Source organism: Curcuma longa, chromosome 12, assembly GCF_044706935.1.
Source record: "Curcuma longa cultivar G26 ecotype Majalengka, Jawa Barat chromosome 12, ITB_CL_G26_1.1, whole genome shotgun sequence".
NCBI classification, from domain to species: domain Eukaryota; kingdom Viridiplantae; phylum Streptophyta; class Magnoliopsida; order Zingiberales; family Zingiberaceae; genus Curcuma; species Curcuma longa.
Genome location: NC_133872.1, coordinates 10,104,397 through 10,129,308, shown reverse-complemented (window position 1 = coordinate 10,129,308; position 24,912 = coordinate 10,104,397). Strand labels below are relative to the sequence as shown.

At 34.2% G+C, this 24,912-nt stretch overlaps 1 protein-coding gene across 1 annotated transcript in view; it reads right to left on the bottom strand.

Moving 5' to 3' along the window:
- LOC141843099 (ADP-ribosylation factor GTPase-activating protein AGD2-like) overlaps positions 1-24,912 on the bottom strand; it is a 39,661-nt gene that overhangs the window by 9,454 nt on the left and 5,295 nt on the right. The window contains exons 2-12 of the mRNA XM_074731128.1: positions 19,991-20,067; positions 19,741-19,841; positions 11,710-11,780; positions 11,169-11,231; positions 10,327-10,371; positions 10,108-10,173; positions 9,976-10,023; positions 9,786-9,881; positions 9,626-9,667; positions 9,329-9,544; positions 9,000-9,131 (exon numbers count right to left, since the gene is read on the bottom strand). Of these exons, the coding sequence (XP_074587229.1) occupies positions 9,000-9,131; positions 9,329-9,544; positions 9,626-9,667; positions 9,786-9,881; positions 9,976-10,023; positions 10,108-10,173; positions 10,327-10,371; positions 11,169-11,231; positions 11,710-11,780; positions 19,741-19,841; positions 19,991-20,067 (957 nt within the window). The remainder of the gene's footprint in view (positions 1-8,999; positions 9,132-9,328; positions 9,545-9,625; positions 9,668-9,785; positions 9,882-9,975; positions 10,024-10,107; positions 10,174-10,326; positions 10,372-11,168; positions 11,232-11,709; positions 11,781-19,740; positions 19,842-19,990; positions 20,068-24,912) is intronic.

The following is a 24,912-nucleotide window of genomic DNA, read 5'->3' as shown; positions in this document are numbered from 1 at the left end:
GTGAAGCTATTTTAACTGCTGCATATTTAATTAATAGACTGTCATCTACGTTCTACAATTAAGACTTCATTCAACACATTTACAACATATTTTCCTATTGCTCGTCTCTCAGCTAATTTACCATTAAAAATATTTGGTTGTACAACTTTTGTTCACAAACATAGGAAAACCGGAAAGCTTGAGCCAAGGGCATGAAAATGTCTCTTTGTGGGTTACTCCCCTACGCAAAAACGTTATAAGTGTTTTGATCCGATATCAAAAAAAAATCGTAACAATAGGTGTCACATCATTTGAAACATAACCTTTTTTTAAGAACATTCATCTTCAAGGGAATTCGAGGGAAGATTCATTTGCTAACTTTATTTGTCAAATGATATGTTTGAATTTGAGTCTACTACCTCTACACAAGAAAGAAATGGCCGAGGATCATTCTTTGAAACACCTCTCATAATGAGTGATGTTTCTACTGAATCCAGGCCAACATTTGACAATCAAAATTATGAAAAACCTAGTACAATGCCACAACATGATAAATACAGGTAATAGATTCAAGGAAGGGGAACAAACTTGGAAGGGAAATCTCTACTTGAAAAAGAATCGTATGAATCAAGTCTACAACATAGCCGTGATTCTGAGCCAAAGGAAATTTTTCATTCCGAAACTAGTACTGATAATTCTCTTCCAAGGTCTGATAGTCAATCTGAGTCTGCCATGCCAATAGCTCTTCGAAAAGGTGGCAAATCTTGTACGAAACATCCTATATCAAAGTTTGTGTCATATTCAAATTTGCCTTCATCTCTTGTTACTTTTTGTTCTCAATTATCTTGTGTAGACATTCCTAAAAATGTACAGAAGGCCCTATGAGTTCCAAAGTGGAAGGAAGTTGTGCTTGAGGAGATGAGTCTTGAGAAAAATAATACTTGGAAGATTGTTACATTATCAGTAGGGAAAAGCACTGTGGGATGTAAGTGGGTTTTCACGGTGAAATATAACTCAGACGGATCAATGGAGAGATATAAGGCTAGATTGGTGGCCAAACGGTTCACTCAAACCTATGGTGTTGATTACTCTAAGACATTTGCTCCTGTTGCAAAATTAAAAATGGTGAGAGTACTTTTATCTACCGCTGCTAATCTAAACTGGCCTTTGCAGCAATTAGACATGAAAAATGCCTTCCTCAATGGTCATTTAGAAGAGGTGTACATGGATGGTCCATTGGGCTTTAAGGAGATTCAACTCAAAGGTGTATAAATTAAGAAAGTCTTTGTAAGATCTCAAGCAATCTCCGAGAGCTTGGTTTGAGAAATTTACTCAATCAGTCAGGAAGCAAAGATACACTAAGACAAACATATCATACATTGTTCTTAAAATTCTCTACTAAAGGAAAAATTATTGTACTGATAGTGTAAGTCGATGATATTATTCTCACAGATAATAATGTGATTGAAATAGAAAGACTGAAGAAAAGTCTAGCAATTGAATTTGAGATCGAGGATTTGGGAGCATTGAAGTTTTTCCTTGGTATGTAAGTCACTCGCTCTAGAAAAGGTATTTGTTGTCTCTCAACGGAAGTATATCCTCAATCTCTTGGAGATAGGAATGAGCGGTTGCAGACCCACAAAGATCCCTATGGATCCTAACATAAACCTCTGGGAAAAAGTAAGTGTTCCTGTTGATACCGGCAGATACCAAAGGTTAGTTGGGAAACTAATTTACTTATCTCATACTCGACCAGACGTTGCTTTTTCAATCAGTGTTGTGAGTCAGTTCATGCATGCACCATTTGAAGAACATCTTGAGGTTGTCTACAGGATTCTAAGATATTTGGAGGCTACTGCTAGAAAAGATCTATTTTTCGAAAAAGCTAATTAAAGGGTTGATGTGTTTACTGATGCAGATTGGGTAGGAGCAGTTAATGATAGGAGATCCACTTCAAGATATTGCACTTTTGTATGGGGAAACCTAGTAACATGGAGAAGTAAGAAACAAAGTGTTGTAGCTAGAAGTGATGCAAAAGTTGAGTTTAGAGCAATGGCTCATGGAGTCTGTGAAGTGTTGTGGATATACAAAATACTTGAGGAGCTCAAAAAACCGTAGAACTTCCATTGAAGTTATATTGTGATAATAAGGCTGCAATAAGCATGGCTCATAACCCTGTCCAACATGATAGAACGAAACACATTGAGATTGACCGACATTTTTTAAAGGAGAAATTTGAAACTAGAACCATTTGTACCTTCTAACCAACAAATAGTTGACATCCTAACGAAGGAACTTGCAAGAGTCAATTCTGAATAGTTAATAAGCAAGTTGGGCATAATTAATATTTATGTACCAACTTAAGGGGGAGTATTGGAAAATTAGAAGATCCTAATTGCATAAAATCAGGAAATAATCTTTGAAAATCAGGAAACAATCTTTGAGATTCTGATGTATAAAATCAGGAAATAATCTTTGAAAATCAAGAAACAATCTTTGAGATTCTGATTACATAAAATCAGGAAATAATATTTAGGTTTCCTTTCTTATATTTGTTACTATGTTTCTATATTTTGTATCTTTTATTTATTGATGTAATTTCTAATTGAAAAAATTAAGAAAAAATAATTACCTTTCTTTCCGATTTTTCTTCATAAAGTAACAGTAGGATTGTTAGCTTTGAACTGAAAAGTAGAAAAAAGATAGATTTATTTGTCATATGATCTATGACATCAAAATCAATGATCCATTTGGAGGATGAGGAATGAAGGCATGCGTTGTGTTTTTACTTGAATCAACAATAACCGTGATAGAAGATAATAAAGACTTGAGTAATTCCTAATATTGTGAGAACTTGATAAATTCATCTGCAGAAATAAGGATGAATTTATCATAGGCATCATTAGTGGATTCAATATGGGCCAAGTATTTTTGCTGATTTTTATACTAAAGTTTTCTATATTCAAACTTCGTATAACCTAGCTTACGATAGTAGTTGCACATAGTACCACTAGAATTCGACGTTCGAGTTTCAATGTTCTGAGTCACTTTTTTTGCTTCCACAGTGAATAGTTGATCTCCTAGGCATATAATTAGTATTACGACTTGCTAAAGCACCACTAAACTAAACGGGTACAGTAGTTTTTGGACGAAGAATGTGAGTAAATACATCTTGTAAAGAGGAGATCTCAAAACCAGAGAGAACTTGTGACTTAGCAGACTCAAAGTCAGGAGATGGACCAGCACGGAAGCTTATGATAGTCATCTGCTCTCGTTCGCGTTGTTGAATCTTCACATCAAGGCTAAAGGGTAGCAACATATTGAGCTCCTCATATGTCTTCTTAAATGCCATAAAATAAATGATCAGGGGCTGATCTTGTTTTTCCACACAGTATAAGGCTTTGCAAATCTCATACATGTGGGAAAGATTCCATTTTCCATAGTACTAAAATTTCAGATAATCCATCAATTTTTTAACAAACTCATAGTGATTGATCAAACAAATTATCTCACTATCAATAGAATTCCAAATGTGAATGAACAAATGAGCATCCTCTCTAAGCCATGTCTACTTCAAATCATCTTTAAAAGAATCATCAGTCAAATGACCATCTTTATCAGTACTTCGTAGATAGAGGCGAACAGTCTTACTCCAATCCAAGTAGTTCGAACTATTTAGCTTATGGTCTATGATTTTAGACGTCATAGGAACCACATCCGTCACAATAGACGACTTATTTTCAATCATAAGACCTTGAAACCCAAGAAAAAATAGGAACCACATCCGTCACAATAGACGACTTATTTTCAATCATAAGACCTTGAAACCCAAGAAAAAATAGCGAAAGACCAAAATAGAGAATACAAAGTAGAATAAATACCACAATCTAAACTTTGTCCAAAGTCCACAAGCAGGGATGCGTCCATATGCGTCGACGTGTGAAACCCTATTTTCTAATCTCTAGTGTTGCTCTGTTACCAAGTTATTTAAGATGAAAAGAATCACACATTTTATTAAAAGATGACACATTTATATACAAAGCTAGGAATCTATCTTAGGTGACTATCTACAATTACGAAGTTAATTAAGCTAATTAGCAGCTAGCATAATTGACAGATATATACTACTATATATATACAGCTAACACCATTCACTCCACTCATAGTTGCAATATCTCCAACTTCCCCATGATATCCACATAGCATTCCCTGCACTACTCATCTTTATCTATTGCTCATTTTTCCTTTCTTCGGCCATTTTCCACTCATCTTGGATTCATTCATCACCATATCCATTATTGACGCCCTCAACTGCTCATCCCTTTTGTGATATCTGTTGATCACATCGCTCTCTGTTGAAGCCAATGAGCAGGAGCAGCATTTGGGTTAATCTTGCATGAGTGTTCACCTCACCAAGTGACATTTGGCGTCAAAATTAAAGCCTATGAGCTAGATGAGCCAGAATCTTCAAATCTCTATTCTATTGCCTCAAATTTATCAAGATTTCCTAGATTCTGCATCAGGTATAGTTTATTCCAGATTTCTTCCAATTTCTGGACTCTGCGCTTGATTCCAGCTTCTTCCAACTTCTGCTCATCACTAGCAGTTTCTTCCAATTTTTGCTTTACCAGAACCTTCATATCTCAGTTTTAAGGAGATCGGATGACCACATCTTCTTCCTCATGACACTTCAGCCACTGGTTGACTCTGCAGATCTCTGTTGATTGATTATAGATTACAGAATAACAAATTTGATTCTGTTTTCCAATCTTCTATTCTAAATTTTTGTACAGATCTCTCCCCCTTCTCGATTTATTGATTCTCTTCCATCTGTTCCCAGTAGGTTTTTCCACCTCAGATCACATTTATGGCAGCCTCCTGTTTATCCTGTGCAGATTTTTATGGAGAATCGAGGACCGTTACTCTTCCACCAAATGGCTTAATCTATGGAAACTTCCCATGATTGCATTCTTGATAACCCTGTTAATGTACCATTGAAAATATGAACTCGTACTCCAATGGTGCGCTTCTCATACTGTACCATTCCAACTGTGATAACCCTTGGTTCATAAAAGTACTTCAGGTGCTTGTATGATGCATGTATTTAGGTCAGAGACTTGGTTCTAGATTCAGGAACTTCTAAGTACTTAACTAGTAATGTTTCTATTTTCTCCAACTCAAACCAACACCTCATTCTACCTACCAATATTACTCTAGCAAAACGGTCACTTTCATATGAGGTTTTGGCCGAGAATTCCTTCCTTATCTTTATCACTTTCTTCTGTGTTTTATATGCCTTACTTTTCATTGAATTTACTATCTCCGAACAAACTTATAAACTAAATTATTCAGTGATTTTGGCGTATTTAGGATTTGACTACTAGAAAGGCAATTTGTGTGGGTGCAATTGTGCCCTCAAGTGGTCTGGTATGACCTTAGGTTTTAATGTTTATGTAAATGGTTCAAGTTAGGTATTACCTTATGTTTTGATGTGTGTTTGAGCGTGACAGGACTTGTAGGAAAGCATATGGAGCTTAGAAAGCTCATATGGTTGATGGTTTGTCGTGGCCAAAATGGCATGCTTAGTGGCTCGAAGGTCTGGTGAGATTGGAGAAGGATGATATGAGACATCCGAGAGATCGCAAAACGTGAAGCACTAAGGTGGTGTTGGAGCAGCTCTGGAGCATTGACTTGGCATATCTAGGTTGGCAACTCGATGGCTTAAGGTTTGTAGAGATTGAGAGATTGCATGAGGCAGACTAAAAGACCACAAAGAGTATTGAAGCAGCGAGGACATAGTCAATGGAAGCAAACTCTATAGGTGAAGGGGTGACAGATGGCATGTAGAGGAACCACAAGTTCGTGCGCATCCAAGGGTTGATTAAAGATGACCGATGGATGAAGTCAAGCTAAGAGGCTAAGTTTTCGATAAGCTATAAGTGTTGAGTGCCTTGCACTTGTTGAGGATGAGAGTAGAATTCAGTATAGGTAATCTCAACCCTAGAGGTGGTCGTGGTCAACAGTCAACTAGTAATGGATAGTAGTCAACTGGTAAATGGAAATATAATACCCCAATGGTTTCGAGGTATAAGGATTAGTCAATCAACTCATGATGGGCATTTGCCGAATAGTGTTGGAGTCGACTGAAAATCAAAACTTTAAAGTTGTGGTAAATTAGAGTTTGTGATTTGGAGCAATTGATTGATGTGGATTTCAGTCGACTAGAGGAACAATCAACCCCACTCAACTAGGACCAAAGAGCCAACAAACAAAATGGTTATATTTATCACTGAGTCAATTGGCATTAGTCAACTGGTAAGTGAACAGTCAGTTGCTTACCCATATGGAAAGCAAAAAAGAATCATTACTGCACAATAATGGTTGGATTGCGAGGGCCAATCAACTAAGAAGATGGAGCAGTCGACTATTGAGCGATAGATAGCAATAGACATTAGAGGATTGAAGGCTATAAAATGGAATCTCGGTAGAGTCTTCAAGGCTAGCAAAAATAAAGCTAGTTAGGTCTTGTTAGAGTTTCTCTCTTGTTCCAAACTTTCTTGTAATCTAATTGCAAACATTTTAGCTTGTAAAAAATTTTTCCACCTCTGATAATTGATGAACGAGAAAAGTTCGTGGCTTTCTGGAAGTGATCCACTGATGGATAATAAATTGTGGAGTAGAAGCTTAAGGGCTACCAAACTATGTTAAGTAAATATGTTAACGATTGGTAAGCGTGATTATCAATTTAAGTTTATTCTGTTGTGCTGTGCTTGTAACCTTGCTATCAATAGCAAGAGCAAAGAGAATCGCATTTGTAGATAACAATTGTTATTCACCCTGCTCTAGCTCAACCATCTGATCTCCAACAATTTATACACAACATAAGTCTCAAAGATTATGTATAGGCTATACACTCATCTGCTTTTATTGTCGACTTTATTCCTCTCCAAATCCACAGTCACCTTGAGCATTCTATCTTACAATATTTGCAAAAGATGACTCCTATTCTATATAATATTCAGTGTCTAGAGAGTGAATCTTTTCATTTAGAAAACACATTTAATCCTCATTTCCTCCTAGTATCCATAAATGTGCTTCAACATAACTTTTTCTTAATACATTCAAATATTTACGGTGGCATTTCCATTTAAAATTAGTCCTAGGTACTTTGTTCCCTTTGTTGATGTACTCGTGCATGTTTGGCTTTTGATGAAAGAATGTCCTAAGGTTTTCTCCATCCTCTATTCCTTTTGTGCTGAAATCAAAACACAGTTTGGAACTCCCAATTGTGTGCTTAGAATTGAAAATGCAAAGAATACTTCTGATATCATTATCGTTGCTTGCTAGGTCCCAAATTTGAATTGTCCAAACAATTTCCCTAAACCCTTATCAATCTCCTCTACCTGCACCCAAGACCTATCAGCAACCCCTTACCCACATCATCCTCCTCAATTGTCGCTTGAGCTCTCATCGAGCTACCATATCAGCTAGCAAATGAAATTTTAAGGAAAAACCCTCTGTTGTGCGCAATTTTGCCATGGACTCTTTTTCAATGAATAAATAAACATAGGAGAACGGTACTCATTCACAATAGACCACGTCCAAGTTAAAGATTACACCTCCCTACTATGTAACAAATTGGTAGCCTTTAGGAGCTCCTAAAATTGAGTATTTTTTGTACAAGCTAGAGTTTTACAATATTTTTGAATCGCTTCCTATGTAAGAGACAAAAATGATAATCTCCTTCAAACCCAAGATATAGTGTTCGAAGCCTGTTGAGGGTGAGAAGTTCTAGAAATTAGATGGCCTAAGAAACCTAATTTCGTTGAAGTCAATCTATCCCTTATAGCATCTTATTCATCTCAAAGGGTTGTGAATACTAGGTTCAACAATCTTCCAACATATGTTGATACCATATGTGGAAAGATTGGTGCTTATTGTTTTCTGAAATTTTTTTTTGGCTGATGCAAGCATAAATGCTAAGGCTTTATTCAAATTAACAAAACAAGGTGAGCTTAACTATTGCACTTGTCAACCAAATTATATTGGTGTTAATGGTAGTTGAATGCATGGTTTAAAATCTCATCCTATCTCAGGTCAAAATATATTATTTTAATAAATTATCAAAATTCAATATTACTTGGCACTCGATACTACTCAACACAAAGCACAAGTAATCTCTTCTGTGTTGCTATGTCAATTAAGTATCATATTATGTCAACACTAGACATCCTTGGTAAGCTACAGTACATGCTAAAATGAATTGTAATTTTGTAGTTTATGTCCATACGACATCGTATCAAAAGTGAACTATTTCATATGAGACAATCAGTCCAAATTTAGAGATATAGTGTCTTCTCTTCTTTTTTATTTCCTTCATCCTTTCACTTTTAATTCGCCATCGACACCATAAGTTGAAATGTTGGTATGCTACAGAATTTTATAGTCGAAAACTCTAGCACGGCTTGAGATTTTAACCCTTTGTTGAACATCATTATGGATCAACTTGTATTCTTTCCCATCAGAAATGAAAATCCAAAAAGATGCCTAATATCCATAAGAAAAAGTGACTAGGGTTTTCCATATGTGATCTGCTAAGAAAAATTTGAATCATTAATTTCATTGTCAGTAACATGAGTTCAGGTTCAACAGAAATTTCTGGGCAACTGTCAAAAGAGAGATGTGCAAATCATTAAACAAAGCTGGCTTGGTCAGAACTGTTTGTCAGAGTAGACTTGCCACAAACAAAGTTGCTATGGACTCAACAAATAACAAAAGACTAATATGATGAAAGAATTGGTAAACTTACTTAATCACAGCTTATGGTCATAAACTCTGTAAGTAACCTTAAAATACTTCTCATCTGAGTTAAAAATAATCACTGTTAAGGACATTGGAAAGAAAATGAATTGTACTTGAAGCAAATTGCAAAGCAAAAAAGTCAATTTTAGTAACAAGTTAGAGCGTTGAACTTTCATAGGTTTAAGATAGGATGCAAAGATAGAATAAATTTTCCGTACTTGTTGTTTGCTCCACTTATTTCCATAGTAGTACAAAGTACCACGACTATTAAGTACAAAAAATCTTTGCTTCCATTCTCCTCTTGAAGCTGAAGATCTCTTAAGAAGATAACCTTGCTTAATTATCTGTACCTGAAAGAAGTAGAAAGGTAACACTAAGTAAATCTGTTAGAGACCTTGGGTCCTATTCCTGACATGGAAGACACAAAATGGTCCTTCAAAGAGACAATTTCCTAAAATATATTCACATTTCTACATCAGCCTCCCACCCCCCACGCCCAAATCCCCAGTACTGTAGCAATTAACAAATTCAATTACATATGTAATACCTCTTCATTCACAGTAGAATTAATCAGGGCTTCTATGTTTCTGTATGAGGTAACACCAACTACATGAATGCCATCACCGCTAGTTGTGGCCACCACATTGCTGGAGGATCTTAGATTTGCAAGCTCATTTTGAGTTCTGAATTCCTGGATTCTCTTTTCAAGTTTTTCATTCTCAGCATTAATCATTTCCTTCGTCTGTTGAGTGTATGTCAAAACCTGCCAATTCAAACCAAAAAACAAGTTGCAAAGCATGATCCAAGCAATTCGTGAAATAAACAAAAAAAACACAAAAACTACCTGGTGAATAAATGGTTCCATCTGACTCAGTAATTCATAACCCTGTAAAAGGATAGAACCATAGGCATAAACCTTACCAATTAAAGTGTCCCATGTGGGCAATATAAAGAAGGTAGATCAAAAAATACAGCATAAAGGTTGAAGAGGACAGAAAATTTACCTGCTTAAAGTATCTCATATGAGCATCCATTACTGCACTTATGGATTCTAGGAATTCAAATTTTTTCTTCGCTTCAACATTAGCAAGAGCACTAACCTGAACTCCTTAAGAAGCCACATAAGGAAGTTGGCACATAAACTAATGGATTTGTGTAATTAGCAGAAAACTAAAAAAATCTTAGCAGACATACTAGATTAAAACGACATCTTTCCGAAGCTGACTTTGAGTTATGCAGATTCTGCAAGATACAAAAAAAAAAAACAGCACACTAAGCTAACATGTAGGCACATTTCAATGCACAGTTTTATAAAGGAAACCTTGCCTCTTCGAGTTCAGCAACTATGTCAGCTCTTGTGCCCTTCTTTACTGACACAAACTTCTCACGTGCCTAATGCCACAAAACAACAATATTTCAATCATTACAGTTAAAATACTAGCTTACAATGATCAATACACTGAACAATAACTTCAGTTACTACAGTTGAACAAGACTAAGAATGTAAAGGGTGTTAATGGTCAAAAGATACTTAAAAGTATATACCTTAGCATACCCTGCCATAGCTTTATTGTACTGCCAGCGACATTCCTATAATCCATGACCAGCCATCAGAACAAAAGTATAGCATTTTTTTCATTTATCCTTCCTCTGAAATAATTATCAACCTTTAACAGTTCAAATTTCCAATGTTGGTTTGACCATTTTAGAGCAACCAAACTAGCAGACTGTATTAAAGGTATTGCTCTGCTTTAGTTTTCATATATGATGCGATTGATTTTTGCTAAAGCTAAAACCACTTATTCCAAAAGCTCAAGTTGATAGGAGAGGACCTAATTTATAAATTCATATTGTAAATAATCCCCTTTCATTTATGGGTGGCATTCCCTCTTCATGTGTTGGCAAGGAATTTTACTTCATCAGTCCCAACCTCCCAACACATGACTTGAAACACATGAATTGACTCCTTTTTTTTCCTTTTTGAAACAAGCAGAATTTGAAACTCAAACCTACTACTCTGACACCGTGCTAAAAGTTAACTGAGATTCTGGGCTAGGTAGTTACCCAATCAACTTTAACAATTCGTATATACAAAAAATATCACCTCCATTCACTTTGACTATAATGCTGATAGATCCAATTTTTGTTACTACCAACTATTGGTAAATATCATACTGTGAATTCCAATATACAAAAGTTATCCAAACTATACAAAATCTTCAGTCCTCTATAATAATGTTTAGGTAGCCAATTTTTGTGATTATCAACTATTGATTATTAAGCTTGTAATATACCATGAATTTCAGCAACCAAATGTTATCCAAATTATGTAAAATCCTAAGTCCATTTGACCATATTCCACTACAACTGGATCAAAGAAAAGTTACCTTAACATTTTGCAGATCCATGTCAATGAAATGACTCAGCCTATTACTCAGCATGTGCTCTACCTGCTTGACAAGAGAGGCAACAACATCCAAGGATTCATATATAAAATCAAACCATTCAATTGGAAAGTCAATTTAGGAAATTAAATTATTTTATTCCCTACCATATACATAATAAGACAGGATGCAATCCTTTTCCATTCTGATATCTTCTCTTTTTGCAGAATTTTAAGTAGAACATGAAGGCTTGATAAAGTAAAATGCTTGAAAGCAAAATTCTAAGTTTTAGAATGAATACTTTCAAGAAAGATTTTAAGAAAATGCTTTCAAGAAATATTTTAAATTCTAGATTGGCTTGACAGTATCTGTTTCACCAAGCAGATACTGTCCATTTTACATTTTTTAAGTTATTATTTTACTGTCCTGGACCACTACCTGAACTTGCTTGAATGGTGCCTTATATTTGAAAGCCGAAGATCCCATGTATTATGTCAGAGGATTTATGCAGAATGAGAAAAAAAAGAAATACAAGGAATATTACCTGAGATTGTAGAAGTTCTTTAAAACTGGCAAGTTCTTTAAATGCAGTTGTGAACTTTGACATCACAGGTCCTGGTGGAAACACATTTTGAGGAAAAATGACATATTATTGAAATAACATGGAGGAATACCAGGGAAAACATAATTTTGTAATCATGTATATCCCTAAATTTAGCATAACTAGGTGTCATAAAAGTTTATTTACTTTTTTTTAGCAAAATCTATTAAAACTTTTAGGATTTTTTATTCAAAACGTCATTATTTTATTTTATAAAGAATAAGTAGTGTTATCATTTTATAAAACGGGGTTAGAATCTCATATATTAGATAAGTTAATACAATTTTTAATCTCTAATATGCTATCAGCAGCGAAACACAATAATTCAGCCTTGGTACTAGATATCTTTCGTTCACCATCATCCTCAAGTTTCAACACCACCTTCAACCATGGAAACATGGTGATTCAATCTCAATACTAGCTATTAATTCATTTAGCATTATCCTAAAACATATATTAGATAAGTTAATACAATTTTTAATCTCTAACATGCTATCAGCGGCGAAACACAATGATTCGACCTTGGTACTAGATATCTTTCGTTCACCATCATCCTCAAGTTTCAACACCGCCCTCAACCATGGAAACATGGTGATTCAATCTCGATACTAGTTATTATTTCATTTAGCATTATCCTAAAGCTTTAGCACTGCCATTATCCATGAATCGTTGGTTCTTCGATACGTAGTTGGTTCCTTACATCTTTTATGATCAACACTCTTTATTGTAACTTCCTACTCTCCTTATTCTTTCCTTACAAATAAGAAGTTAGTTCCTTCCTTTTTTCTTTCATGTTCTATAATTTTTTTCTTAATTTATTTTCTCTTTATCTCTTTTTCTTCGTGTACTCTTAATTTTACTTCCCTTTATCCCAGTGCTTTTACTTCTCCATTTTTGTTTATATCATTCTATTATCATTCCCTTGTCTTATTTGTCATTTTTCTCTTTCCTGCCCCTCCTCCCCTTGTTCTACATCTTTTTGCTTGTTGTAAATCTTTATCTATATCTTCTAAACATTTATCTTATCTTTTATTTCAATTGTCTCCTCGTCTCACGTCCCTCGTCCTCTTATTATTTTTATTTTCATCCTTTGCATTTTTTAAGGTACTTTTTTTTATCATATTTATAGTTAACTTCTTTTAATTTTTTTATTATCTTTTTTATAATCTTTATCTCGATCTTTATTAGTTTTTTTATATTTTTCATATTATTTTTTAACTCATTCTTTCTTTTTGAATTTGCTATTATTAGGTATTTATTTTTATATTCTTTCACTCCTCATCATACATTGTTTCCTCCAACACAGCCTCCACAATTACATTCATCTCTACTGTTTTGTTCTGCCACCATTATTAATTTCTTTATTTTTATTCATTCTTGGATCCTAACCCCCACCCCTCACTGTTTTGGATTTTCTTCATCCATGCTTCATTGTTTTTTTTCCTATTCTACTCGATTTTCTAAAGACAAATCGAAATATTTCTTAAATTTTACCAACCTTCATAGTTGTTCAGTCTTCATTGTCCAATTTTCTTATTTCTTTTCCTAGTTTTTATAGTTGTATTCCTTTTGTTAGCTTTCATAGCTTGATTTCTTTCCTGACCTTTATAATTAGATTCCTTTTACCAAACTGAATTTTTCACTATTGTTTAAATTTTTTCATGTTTCTCGGCCTTCAATGTCAATTTTTTCCACATCAGCCTTTGTAGCTGAATTCCTTTTATTGACCTTTATAGCTGGATAATTTTTTTATTTCTTTTACCAACCTTTATTGTTGAATTCCTTTTACTAATCTTTATGCAGGACAATTTTTCTATAGTTTCTTTTACTAGTCTTTGCAACTAGAACCCTTTTACCCGCCTTCATAGCTAGATTTTTTCCTATTGTTTGGCCTTCATATAGTTGGATTCTTTTTACCTGCCTTCATAGATAGGCAATTCTTCCTATTTTCTTTTACCAACCTTCATAATTTGATTCCTCTTACTAGTCTTAAATTTTTCCTTATGGCTCGACCTTCATTGTCAATTTTTCTTATCTCTCATTAATTTTTTTCTACAATTTTTGACTTATAAATTGTCAAAATGTGTAGAAACATCAACTACAGCACAATCAGAATAGGTCGAGAGGTCAGATCTCTTATTGGTAACCTTGACAAAACTTCGCCTACTTATTTATTGGTGTACTCGAACAAGGATTCAAAGAAGATAATTGGGCATGCGAAAGAATGGAATGGGCTCTATTATCTTTAACTGTTGGGTTATTCCTCAACTCAAAAAGAGCACAAGTATTATCATCCTTCATCAAAGTTCTATATGTCGGTAGACATTACTTTTGATGAATAAACATCTTACTTCACCACGCCTTATTTTCAATGTGTCGTAACTTCCAATGTCTAATTAGGTATCTGACTTCATGCCAAATCCTACATCTCAATATATGTCAAATCCTATGTATGTCTAAATTTGTGGTAAATATTGTCTAAACTTGTGCATAAAAATTTCAACTGTCATTGAGAATTGACAAAGGTTATTCGAGGGAGAAGATGACTATTATTGAACTAATGTAAGTTCCAGAATGTAAAACTGATCCTAAGAATGAGTTTGATGTCAAGAATGCATTTTTTGCGCAAAAAATAGAGAAAGAATTTTATATGGAGGCCACAATAGGATATGGAAATAATTTGGATGCTCATACTATATATAAATTGAAGAAAGCCTCATGAATTTAAGCAATCACCATAGGAATAATTTGGCAAATTTGTGAGAATTATAATTGCCATGAGATGCAACAAAGCTAAAGGGATCACACATTATTTATTAAACACACTTTTTCACGGGGAGTCATAACATTTTAAGTGTATCTAAGTGTATGTTGATGATCAAATAGTAAAGAGAGAACTTCTAATTCAGTGTTTGGTAAAGGAGTATAAAATTCTTTCTTGGGATTGAAGTAGCTCACTCTAAGAAATACGTTATAGATCTTCTTATAGAAATATGTTATAGATCTTTTTGAAGAAATATGCTAGACAACATGCAAGCCAATAAGTACTTCAATAGCCCTAAATCTAAATTTGGAATCGCAAAAAAAAAGATGTCACGGTCAATAAGAAAATGTACCAATGACTGGTAAGAAAACTTATTTATCTTATACACAATCTGACATAGCATATGTAGTAAATATGATTAGGCAATTCATACATAACAAAAAAAAAAAAAAACTCATTTACAAGTAGCTCACTGTACAGTATCTCAAAGAACACCTGAAAAACATATGAAATTTTGTTTAGAAGAAATGTTTGATGGTAATGATGTTGGATCAATAGTTAAGGAAGTTAACCATTAAATATTGCACTCTTCTTGGTAGTAACCTCGTGACAGAGAAGCAAGAAAGCAGATGTGGCAGCATGGTCTATTATAGAGGCAGAATTTTGAGCAATGACTCAACAACAACAACCAAGTCTTTATCCCACTAGACGGGGTTAGTTATATGGATCCTTCTACACCATTAAGCTTGATCTCCTATTATATCCTTATCTATATTCAAATGTGTCAAGAAATGTGGAATGAAATTCTCTCTTACTCTTATCATTATGCACAATAATGAGTATATATATACTTTTTACATTGATAAGGTATACAAACTAGAAAAATAGAAAAGAATAACATTGAGAAGAGGCCACTAGGTTGCTCCAATGACCCTAATAAACTTTGAATAGAAAGGGTTCTTATTGCTCCATCAGATTGAGGAAGGTTGTTTGTTTCTACAATCTTAGACATCACAAAATATGAAAAAAAAAACCATCTATAAAGGCTGACACAATCGGAAGAAGAAGAAAAATATATATTGACAATGAAGACCAATAATAAATCAGGAATGAAAGCCAAGAAAGAGCAAATAAAAACTTGGCAATGAAGATCAAAACAAAGAAAGTCTCAGAGGCACAAAATCCTAAAGCTCTTATACCATGTTAAGAAACGTGGAATGAAATTCTCTCTCACACATTCATTATACACAATAATGAATATATATATATATATATATATATATATATATATATATATACACACATTGTACATTAATTATGCATAAAACCTAGAAAAATAGAAAATAATAAATTAAAATATTTTATTTCTAAATTTGATCCTTGTATCAAGGGATATTCATGATAAGAGATTTTCCATATCAAGGGATTTCTATAATCAACTATCCTAAAATAGTTGTCAACTTTCCAACAAAATGAATTTTATCCAATTTTATCGTTGTTAACCAAATCTTCGTTTTGGTGCAAACAACACTAGATGATCGAATCTATATTTTAATACATGACAAAGGATTTAACGTTAGGCATCATATATTCTAACTGGTATGTCAAATGTGCAGGTAAAAGGAACTTGACAAGAGAAGTCTTGTTGGGCTAGGAGGATCGAACACCAAGCAGGAGAAGTCTTGGTGGGTCAGGAGAATTAGATAATAAGCAGAAGCCTGGGTGGATCAAGAGGACCAAACAACATACAAGAGAAGCTCTAGTAAGTCAAGAGGGTTAAACACTAGGCGAGTGAAGCCCTAAAGGATTGAACAATGCTAACAACCATTTTAATATATTATTTTGGCTCTTATACTTAATGTTTGAACTCTCTCATGTGTGTAATTCCGTGTTTATATCGTATTTAACGAATAAGGGTTTATTTTGAGTTTTATTTCAAATTCATCCTAATTGATAGCCTTTTTATTGAAATGTGAATGTACCTTATTTTGTAGGCATCAAAGGAGGGCTCAAATGCAGGAAACAAAAGCTAACATGGCCCAGTCGTGTCCCCTGACATGGCCTGGCTGTGTCCCTTACTGGAACCCAACAAAATGCGCGACCAAAAGTCCTCCAGAGGCTAACACGACTTGGTCGTGCTTTTTAGCACGACTGTATCCCACAGTAGAGGCTGCAAATTCCACTCCAAGGGCCAACATAGTCTGGTCGTGCTAAAAAGCACGATCGTGGCACGAGGGAAATCAGCAGCTCATTTCATCACCTATAAAAGTTAAACTCAAATCTAGGGCTCTGGGAGTCTTCTTCCTCCACCATTTCCACTATCTCCACTTTATCAGGAGTCCATCTCACCCTCCCCCGGTTGGGAGAGGCTCCATCTTCATTCACAGGGCCATCTCCCTCCATCCATCGAGAAGAAGAGATCAAAGAGGGGTTCCCTTCATCAACTCCATCTCACCGCCGACCATGCCTTCATCCACCTCAAGAGGAGGAAAGAGGGTTTCCTTCCTCATCGGAGAGCCACCATCCACTAAGGAGAAAAGTCGAAGAGGGGGTTCTTGTCTTCCTCTCCTCCAACATTGTCCACTGAAGCTTATGGGTTCCTAGTTCCAAGCCACATCCATCCATCGATTGTCCACAAACTTTGAGGTTCCAAGTTCCGCATACAACTCCACCAAGCTTTAAGGGTTCCGGTGCTCGTTCCGCATCATCCACCACATAGGGAGAAATCTCCACTTTACCTTAGTGTAGCTTAGTTTTCATGCTTGCTATGTGTTTATTTTTATGCCCCTTACATTACTTTAATTTCTATTAATGCATTTTAATTCATTTAATTTCCGCTTTGTCTTGTTTCGTTTAAATGCTTTATGTTCTTGGCATTTAATTGGATGCAAGTAGATTAGATTAGGTTAGGAATGCTTTACATCATGTTTTCGTTAATTCAATTGCAATCGTAGTTAGGTTAGATTAGAATGTCTTTCATTCAGTAGTCTTCGCAATGCAAAACCCAAAATTCCCAATTACAACATTAAAAAAACCTAAAGCAATAGCAAACTGAATCCTAGGATTACCATTCGCCGGCTACATTCCTTGTGAGAGACGATCCGAGTCATTCTTTATGCTATTTTAGTATAGCAGATTTGAATTTGTAACCATAGTATGATAGACGAGTTATCAAATTTTGGCACCATTGTCGATGAGTGTTACAATGTTTGATAATCTTAGGATTATTCTTTGTTTTTCTATTTTGTTGTTTTATTTTTCTATACAGTGAAAAAATTTTACTTATATGATCCGAGTCATTCTTTATGCTATTTTAGTATATCTTCGTTCGCACTCAAACTTTGCAGGCTGAAGAATTAAGGGGTGGAGATCAATATTCACAGCTTCGTCGTGAATTAAAGTCTATTTTGGCCAAATTCTATCATTTAGACCACCTTTTCAATTTTTCAAAAAAATTTATTTCATTTTTAAGCTTTATTTTCACTTAATTTTACTTTTGTAGTGGTCGCAAAAATTCTAAAAATTATTAGGTGTCTTAATTCTTTTATATCCATGTGTTTTGTCTAGTGTGTTTCCTATGTCTTTGATATTGTTACTAGTGTTTCAGTGTAAGACCAAAAAAACTTTATCGTGAGTGAACACGGATGCTTATTTTTAGTAGTTTGGAGGTGTTAATAAGGCCCATGTATTGAGTCCTGAGCAATATCAGATGGGAAGCAAGTTGGATGAGATAACTTCTTTTGTTACATAGATGGCCTTAAATCAATCTCAACAGCAGACCATGCAACCGGAGCAATACTACTAACCTCAACAACCCTATATTCCTGGATGCATTAAGATGACGGTTGCTATCAGCAGCCCCTCAGTATTACCAACACCAATGTCACAATATGTACAATTCATTTGCCAATACATACAGTCTTGATGGGTTGGATCATCCAAATTTCGATTATGGGGGCGAACAACAAGAGATTGTTCAACCTTTCTCGGCAAATTAGAGGTCATTTAAATTTTCGAATAACTCGATGCCTACCTGGCCACAATCACTCCAGCAAGTCGATCCAATTCCCTAGGAGATATTCCAAGACTTTAGTGAAGAAACTCCTGCTCCTAATCAAACAGAAACCTCATTGCAGAAACTAGAAGATCTCGTGTAGCAAATGGCAACCCAGAACCTCCAATTCCAACAAAGCGCATCAATACAGAATTTGGAAGTGCAGATAGACCAACTTGCATCATCTATCAATCAGCTACAAGCACAAGACTCCAGTCAATTTCCCTTAGAGACCATTCCTATTAGTATCTAAGTGCTTGAGGAGATGGATTGTGAAACATACAAGGATGGAATTGTTGATGTTGCAGATTTTGTTTATGTTGATGAGGCATGCAAAAATCTAGATGATATTATTATTGAGGTTGCAAATATCGATGATGATGTTAGTATGTTATTAACTGATCCTGTGTGAGGATGATGATGAATATGGAAGTGTAGAGACTTGTACAGCGAAGGCAATACCCTAAGAATCACTTTTTTCAGTTGTACAACCATCTAAATTGAAATTGCAACTCTTTCCTGACTACTTGAAGTATGCACATCTAGAGGAGGATGAGCAGTTGCCGATTATCACAGGCCAGAATCTCCTATCTGATAAAAGATAGACACATTCACTTGTCCAGAATCTCCAAGTATCTTCCAACACTGGATGGTGAGTATCTTTTCTCATCTTTTAGAAAATTTCATGGAGATATATATGGATGATTCTACTATGTATGGCTCATCCTTTAATACATGTTCAGCTAAGATTGATGTTGTTTCAGCTCTTCCTTACATCGCATGCGTATGAGAGATAGCGAAAGGTATAGGTGAGAGCGAGGTAGCAATGTCATATAGTAGACATGTCGACCTCAGAAAGTGTTTCCCTTTTTTCATTATAAACCCCCCCCCCCCCCCCCAACCCCATCTCCGAGTCTGATTCATCAGAGCCACTCATTCACTTTAACCTTCCCAGCTTACCTTTAATTTGCAGTCCAATCAATACAAAATTGCACCTGAACAGAATTCCCCATAGATTAACTTGTTTACAAACTAAAATTGTAAAATTAAACCAAAAATCGCAATTATTTAAATTATACCTGGTTTTACTTAATTGAAAACTGTGATATAACAAGTCAACATTGAGATAGAAGTATTCAAAATGACTATGACTAACCTCCAATAGCTACACTAACTGGGTCATCTTGTCCAACTCCAAATGCTTCTAATGAATCTGCAAAGTAAATGTCATTATGATAGGATTCCTCAAGTGATGACCTGTAAAGTAAAAGCTAATTTCTCAGCAAAGATAAAGATGATAATATAATGACTTAAACATAAAGTGTCAAAATATAATATTTTAACACTAGAATATGGGGTTCCATAAGAAAAGAAGGGTGAATCCGCTAAGCACACAGCAAACTCACATGAATCTATTACATCCCTTGTGAAGCTTTTGACACCGGGTTCTTAACTCTTCAGCTGTCTGCTCTAATGAAAATATCTGCAAATTAACCATAAGAAACAGACTTCAGCTTACTTAAAGTATTTACTAATATTATATTTCGAAAATAAGCTAGTGTGATATGCACTTGTCTGCAAGATAGCCCAAATGAGGCATAAAGTTTATCAACACTAGGTTGATGCCATGCATGCTATGCTGACAAGCATTTTAATGATTTTTATATGATTAGATCTAATCAGAATGGGGACTTTAGCATACTTAACTCATTTGTACAAGATGAATAGTTAAGTAGCATGGTTTGAAGTCTTGTACTATGACGAGGAAAACTATCGAAATGAAATGTTTCAATAGATTACCGATACTTGATACTACTCGACACCAAGACAATGTGTGTTGTATCGTTGAGTCAATCATGTCGACAAGTATCATTTCATGTCAACAGTCGACACCTTTTGGCATACTAAAATTGAAATAATAATATTATTTTTTTTTATTTTATAGTCTGTCTCCATACAAGATAATATTGTAGGATTTCAGATGGAAAGAAAACATTGAACTTAACTATGCAATTGTTTATCTTTTTTCTTTATCTTTTTCCTCCTTCCACCTCCAATTTACTATTGGCACCATACATCGAAACATCAACGCGATACTGAAAGAGTATCGTTCCACTCAAAAATCAAAATATTGACACGACTGAAGATTTTGAACCTTTAGAAGTAGTATACTACCAAAGCATGATATGACAATATTTCATTACAATTAGTGTCAAAATCATTCAGTATATGATACATTGTAAGTACATCACTTGATGGCACAAGAGCTCCAATAAGATATTAGGATGATGCAGAGCTGGTTGGATCTCTGCTATGTGGAAAAAGCAAGGGTAACAAAAACAATGAAGATTAAGTTAATGTAAGACACAATGTAGAGGAGCATATGTTGTTAGTTTACTTTACAACATGAATACAAACGGTGTGGCTATTATGACTATTACAAGCATTTTCAAAGTTGATTTTAGTATTTATTAGAGATTCGATTGACATGTAAATTGGGCAAATTGGCCCATAAGTGGTCCTAACATGCACATCTTTGGTGTTAAGGTCTTTTATTAAGTTAGACATTAACAAAGTTGTTGTGAAAGATATTTTGTAACCATGTTTATCCCAAAATATTTTGCTGAAAATATTCCATAAATCATTAGATCTCATTATGTAAATTATGGGATATAATAGCATAACTAGTTTTTGTAAAAGAATTTTTATAGAAAAGTTTATTATTTTATTAAGGAATAAAACATGTTATCAATCTATAAAAAGGAGAAAGGATCTCGTGTATTAAATAAGTTTTGAGTTAATATAATTTTCAATTTTCATTATATTATCAGATTAAGCACATTATACCCTACCTCTATGTTTGTGATCATCTCATAAATGGCATTATTTAGTAGTACTAATACGTAAATCTCCTCTAGCAGGTTAGCTATTTGATGTATCTATTTCATCACCTAAGAAGATAGCCTATTTAGTATCAAAATTGTTTTTAGATTTTTTGTTGTGAATGCTCTGATTTCTGCCATATCATATTAGGATTTAATTCCATAGTTGCAATTTCTATTACTTCTCCTTCCATTGATAAAATAGATAATTTTTCTAATACCCATTCATCCTTGATATCGTTTTTAGACTTAGGATGAGAAAACTCAACTTCCACTTGTTCTTTAGATATATTAATTGTTACACCTTCAATCTCCTCCTCATGCTTACCCTTGTTTTAATTTTCCATCATCCTTAAGCTTTAATCACACTCCAAAATATGGTCTTGTTCCTTACATCATTTTTAGTCACCACTCTCTTTGCATTTCCTTCTCTCCTCATCATCACAGATCATTTCTTCTATTGCACCCTCCGTATATTTATTGTTATCTCCACCTTTGTCTGTCTTATTCCACCACCATTATTAATTAATAATTCTCATCCATTCTCGGATCCTAATTAGCGTCTCACTTGTACCACCTTTTACTCTTTTTTGTGTTGTCTATTTAACTTTTTTTCTAAAAAAAAGATTATTTCTCATGTTCCTTTTACTAGCTTTTATAATTGTATTCCTTTCTCTAATCTTTAACATTGACAATTTATCTTGTTCGGCCTTCATTGTCAATTTTTGCTTGTTTCCTTTTACCAACTTTGATAGCTAAATTCCTGTTACACCTTCATACTTGGATTTTTCTCATCACCAATTTTTTGCAAGTTTTACCTTATAAAAATATTAGAAGTTATAGAAACAACAGCTTAGCTTCAGCACGGTTAGAAGAGGTCAAAAGGCTGAGATTTCTTATTGGTAACTTTGACAAGCCTTCGATTATTTATTCATTGGTGTACTCAGAACAAAGATTTGGTGAATATAACTGGGCACGTGAAAGAACAAGATGGACTCTACTATCTTGAAACGTTGGGTTATCCCTCAACTATGCAAGGGTACAAGTGTTATTATCCTCTATCGAAAATTTTTTATATATCGACAGATGTTACTTTCAATGAACAAGCATTTTACTTTACAACACCTTATCTTCAAGGGAGAATTCCATACTGCAAAACAAGGACGTAGATTTCTTACTCAACCTGTCATTACTTACAATGTTTAAGTCACTATCTAAATTTAAAATTTTGTCAAATCCTATATTTGAATCTATGTGTCAAATCTTATATTTGAACCTATGCATGAAAAGAGCATGTGAGATTTATCAAAGTGTACTTGAGGAAAAAGATGATTGTTCCTAAATTAATGCAAGTCCAAGAACACAACATTGATCCTAAGAATGAGTTTGATAAAAAGAATCTATGTTTGCATGAAGAACTAGAGGAATAAATTTATATGGAGGTCCCTCTAGGATATGAAAATAATTTGGATGCTTATACCATATGTAAATTGAAGAAAATTTTATATATTTTTTTTATTATTACCACGAGCATGATTTGCAAGAGTTATGATTATCATGAGGTATAGAAAAAGCTAAGAGGATCATACATTCTTTATTAAACACTCATTTTCAAGGGGAAATGCTTTTAGTATATGTTGATGATATAATGGTTATAAGAAATAATGATAAGGAGAGAACTTCTCTTTGGTGAAGGAGTTTGGAATTAAAACATTAGGAAAGTTGAGATAAGATTGAGGTGGCCCACTCTAAACAAGACATTCTTTTCTCACAACAGAAATGTGTTGTAGATTTCCTCATGCAAACATGCAAGCCAATTAAGTATTCCGATAAACTAAATTTTAAACTTAGAACACTAGAGAAAGGTGTCGCAATAGATAAGGAAGCATATCAACGTCTGATACCTTATTTATGTATCATAAACAACCAGACATAGCATTACCTAGTAAATGTAATTAGCCGATTCATCCATAACCCAAAAGAACCTCATTTGTAATCTTTTCACCGAATATTATAGTATCAAGCAACACAAGAAAAGGATATTTTGTTTAAAAGAAATGTTTGCTACTAGAGGCATATATAGATGTTAATGATGTTGGGTCAATAGTTGACGGATGTAAATTGGATATTGCACCCTTCTTGGTGGTAACCTCATGACATAGAGGAGCAAGAATCAGATGTGGTAGCATGGCCTAGTGCAAAGGTAATTCCAAGCAATGGCTCAAGGTGTGTGTGAAATACTTTGGTTAAAGCTCATCTTAGAAGACTTGAAGATCAAGTGTAATGACCCAATTTGACTTTATTGTAATAATAAATATATAATTAGCATAGTTCACAATCTGGTACAACATGATAAGCAAATTGAAATTGACAAACATTTCATAAAGGAGAAACTAAAGAATGGTTTAATTTGTACCCCTTATGTATCTACATACAAACAACTTGCAGATGTAGTTATTAAAGGGTTAAGTAGCTTAGTATTTCAAGGTATTCTATTCAAGCTAAAATGATAAACATTTATTCAACAACTTAAGAGGGAGCATGGGAAAAATGATTTTGTAACCCTATATATCCCTAAAACTTAAGACTGAAAATATTTCTGTAAATCATGGGATAATGATTTCATAAATTATGAGATATAATAGCGTAACTAGTTTTATTAAAAGGTTATTCTATTAGAATTTTTATTAAGATAATTATGATTTTTATTAGAAAAGTGGTAAGCCGTATTATCAATCAATAAAAAGGGGTAAAGGTCTCATGTATTGGATAAGTTTTGAGTTAATATAATTTTTAATTAATGTCAATCACACATTCCAAAAAGGACTTAATCATATCCTTTTGGAGAAGACCTTACTAAGCCTACACCTAAGAGATGAAATCAACCATCCATAGAGAAATTATATTCTTTTTAAAAAAAAAAGTTCTTGTTATTTGTATAAAGAATTACATAAGTGAGTTTCCTAATATACATAAGTATAAATGGAGATATGGAGGAAAGAAAAGGATAGCTACAGAGTAAAGATGCTTCACATAAGGCTCTCAAGCCTTCATTCTTGGATGTTAATTCAATGTCAAAAAAGAGATAGAATTTGGTCCCTCCCAATGAAACCTATCCAATCAACAAAATTTCCCATTCAATCTTCAGTGATCAAAAAGAGAGAACAATACTTTTGCCTCTCCCATATCATGCATCAAAAATATATAGTATACATCATTTTAGCAATTCGCGCACCCAAAGTTTGATATTACTTAAAATGCCCACCACACTTTTAAATTTATGAAAAAACGAACTTTCTCAAAGTGAAATGAGAAAATTATCCCTTCCCCTCCTCCGCGCAAATCCATTCGTCACCTAAACAGGATAGAAAATTGGCTCGTCACTTGAGTTGTCACTAAACCATTTCCCAGTTAGTTGTTAAGCTATTTTGGCTAAAATACCTGGA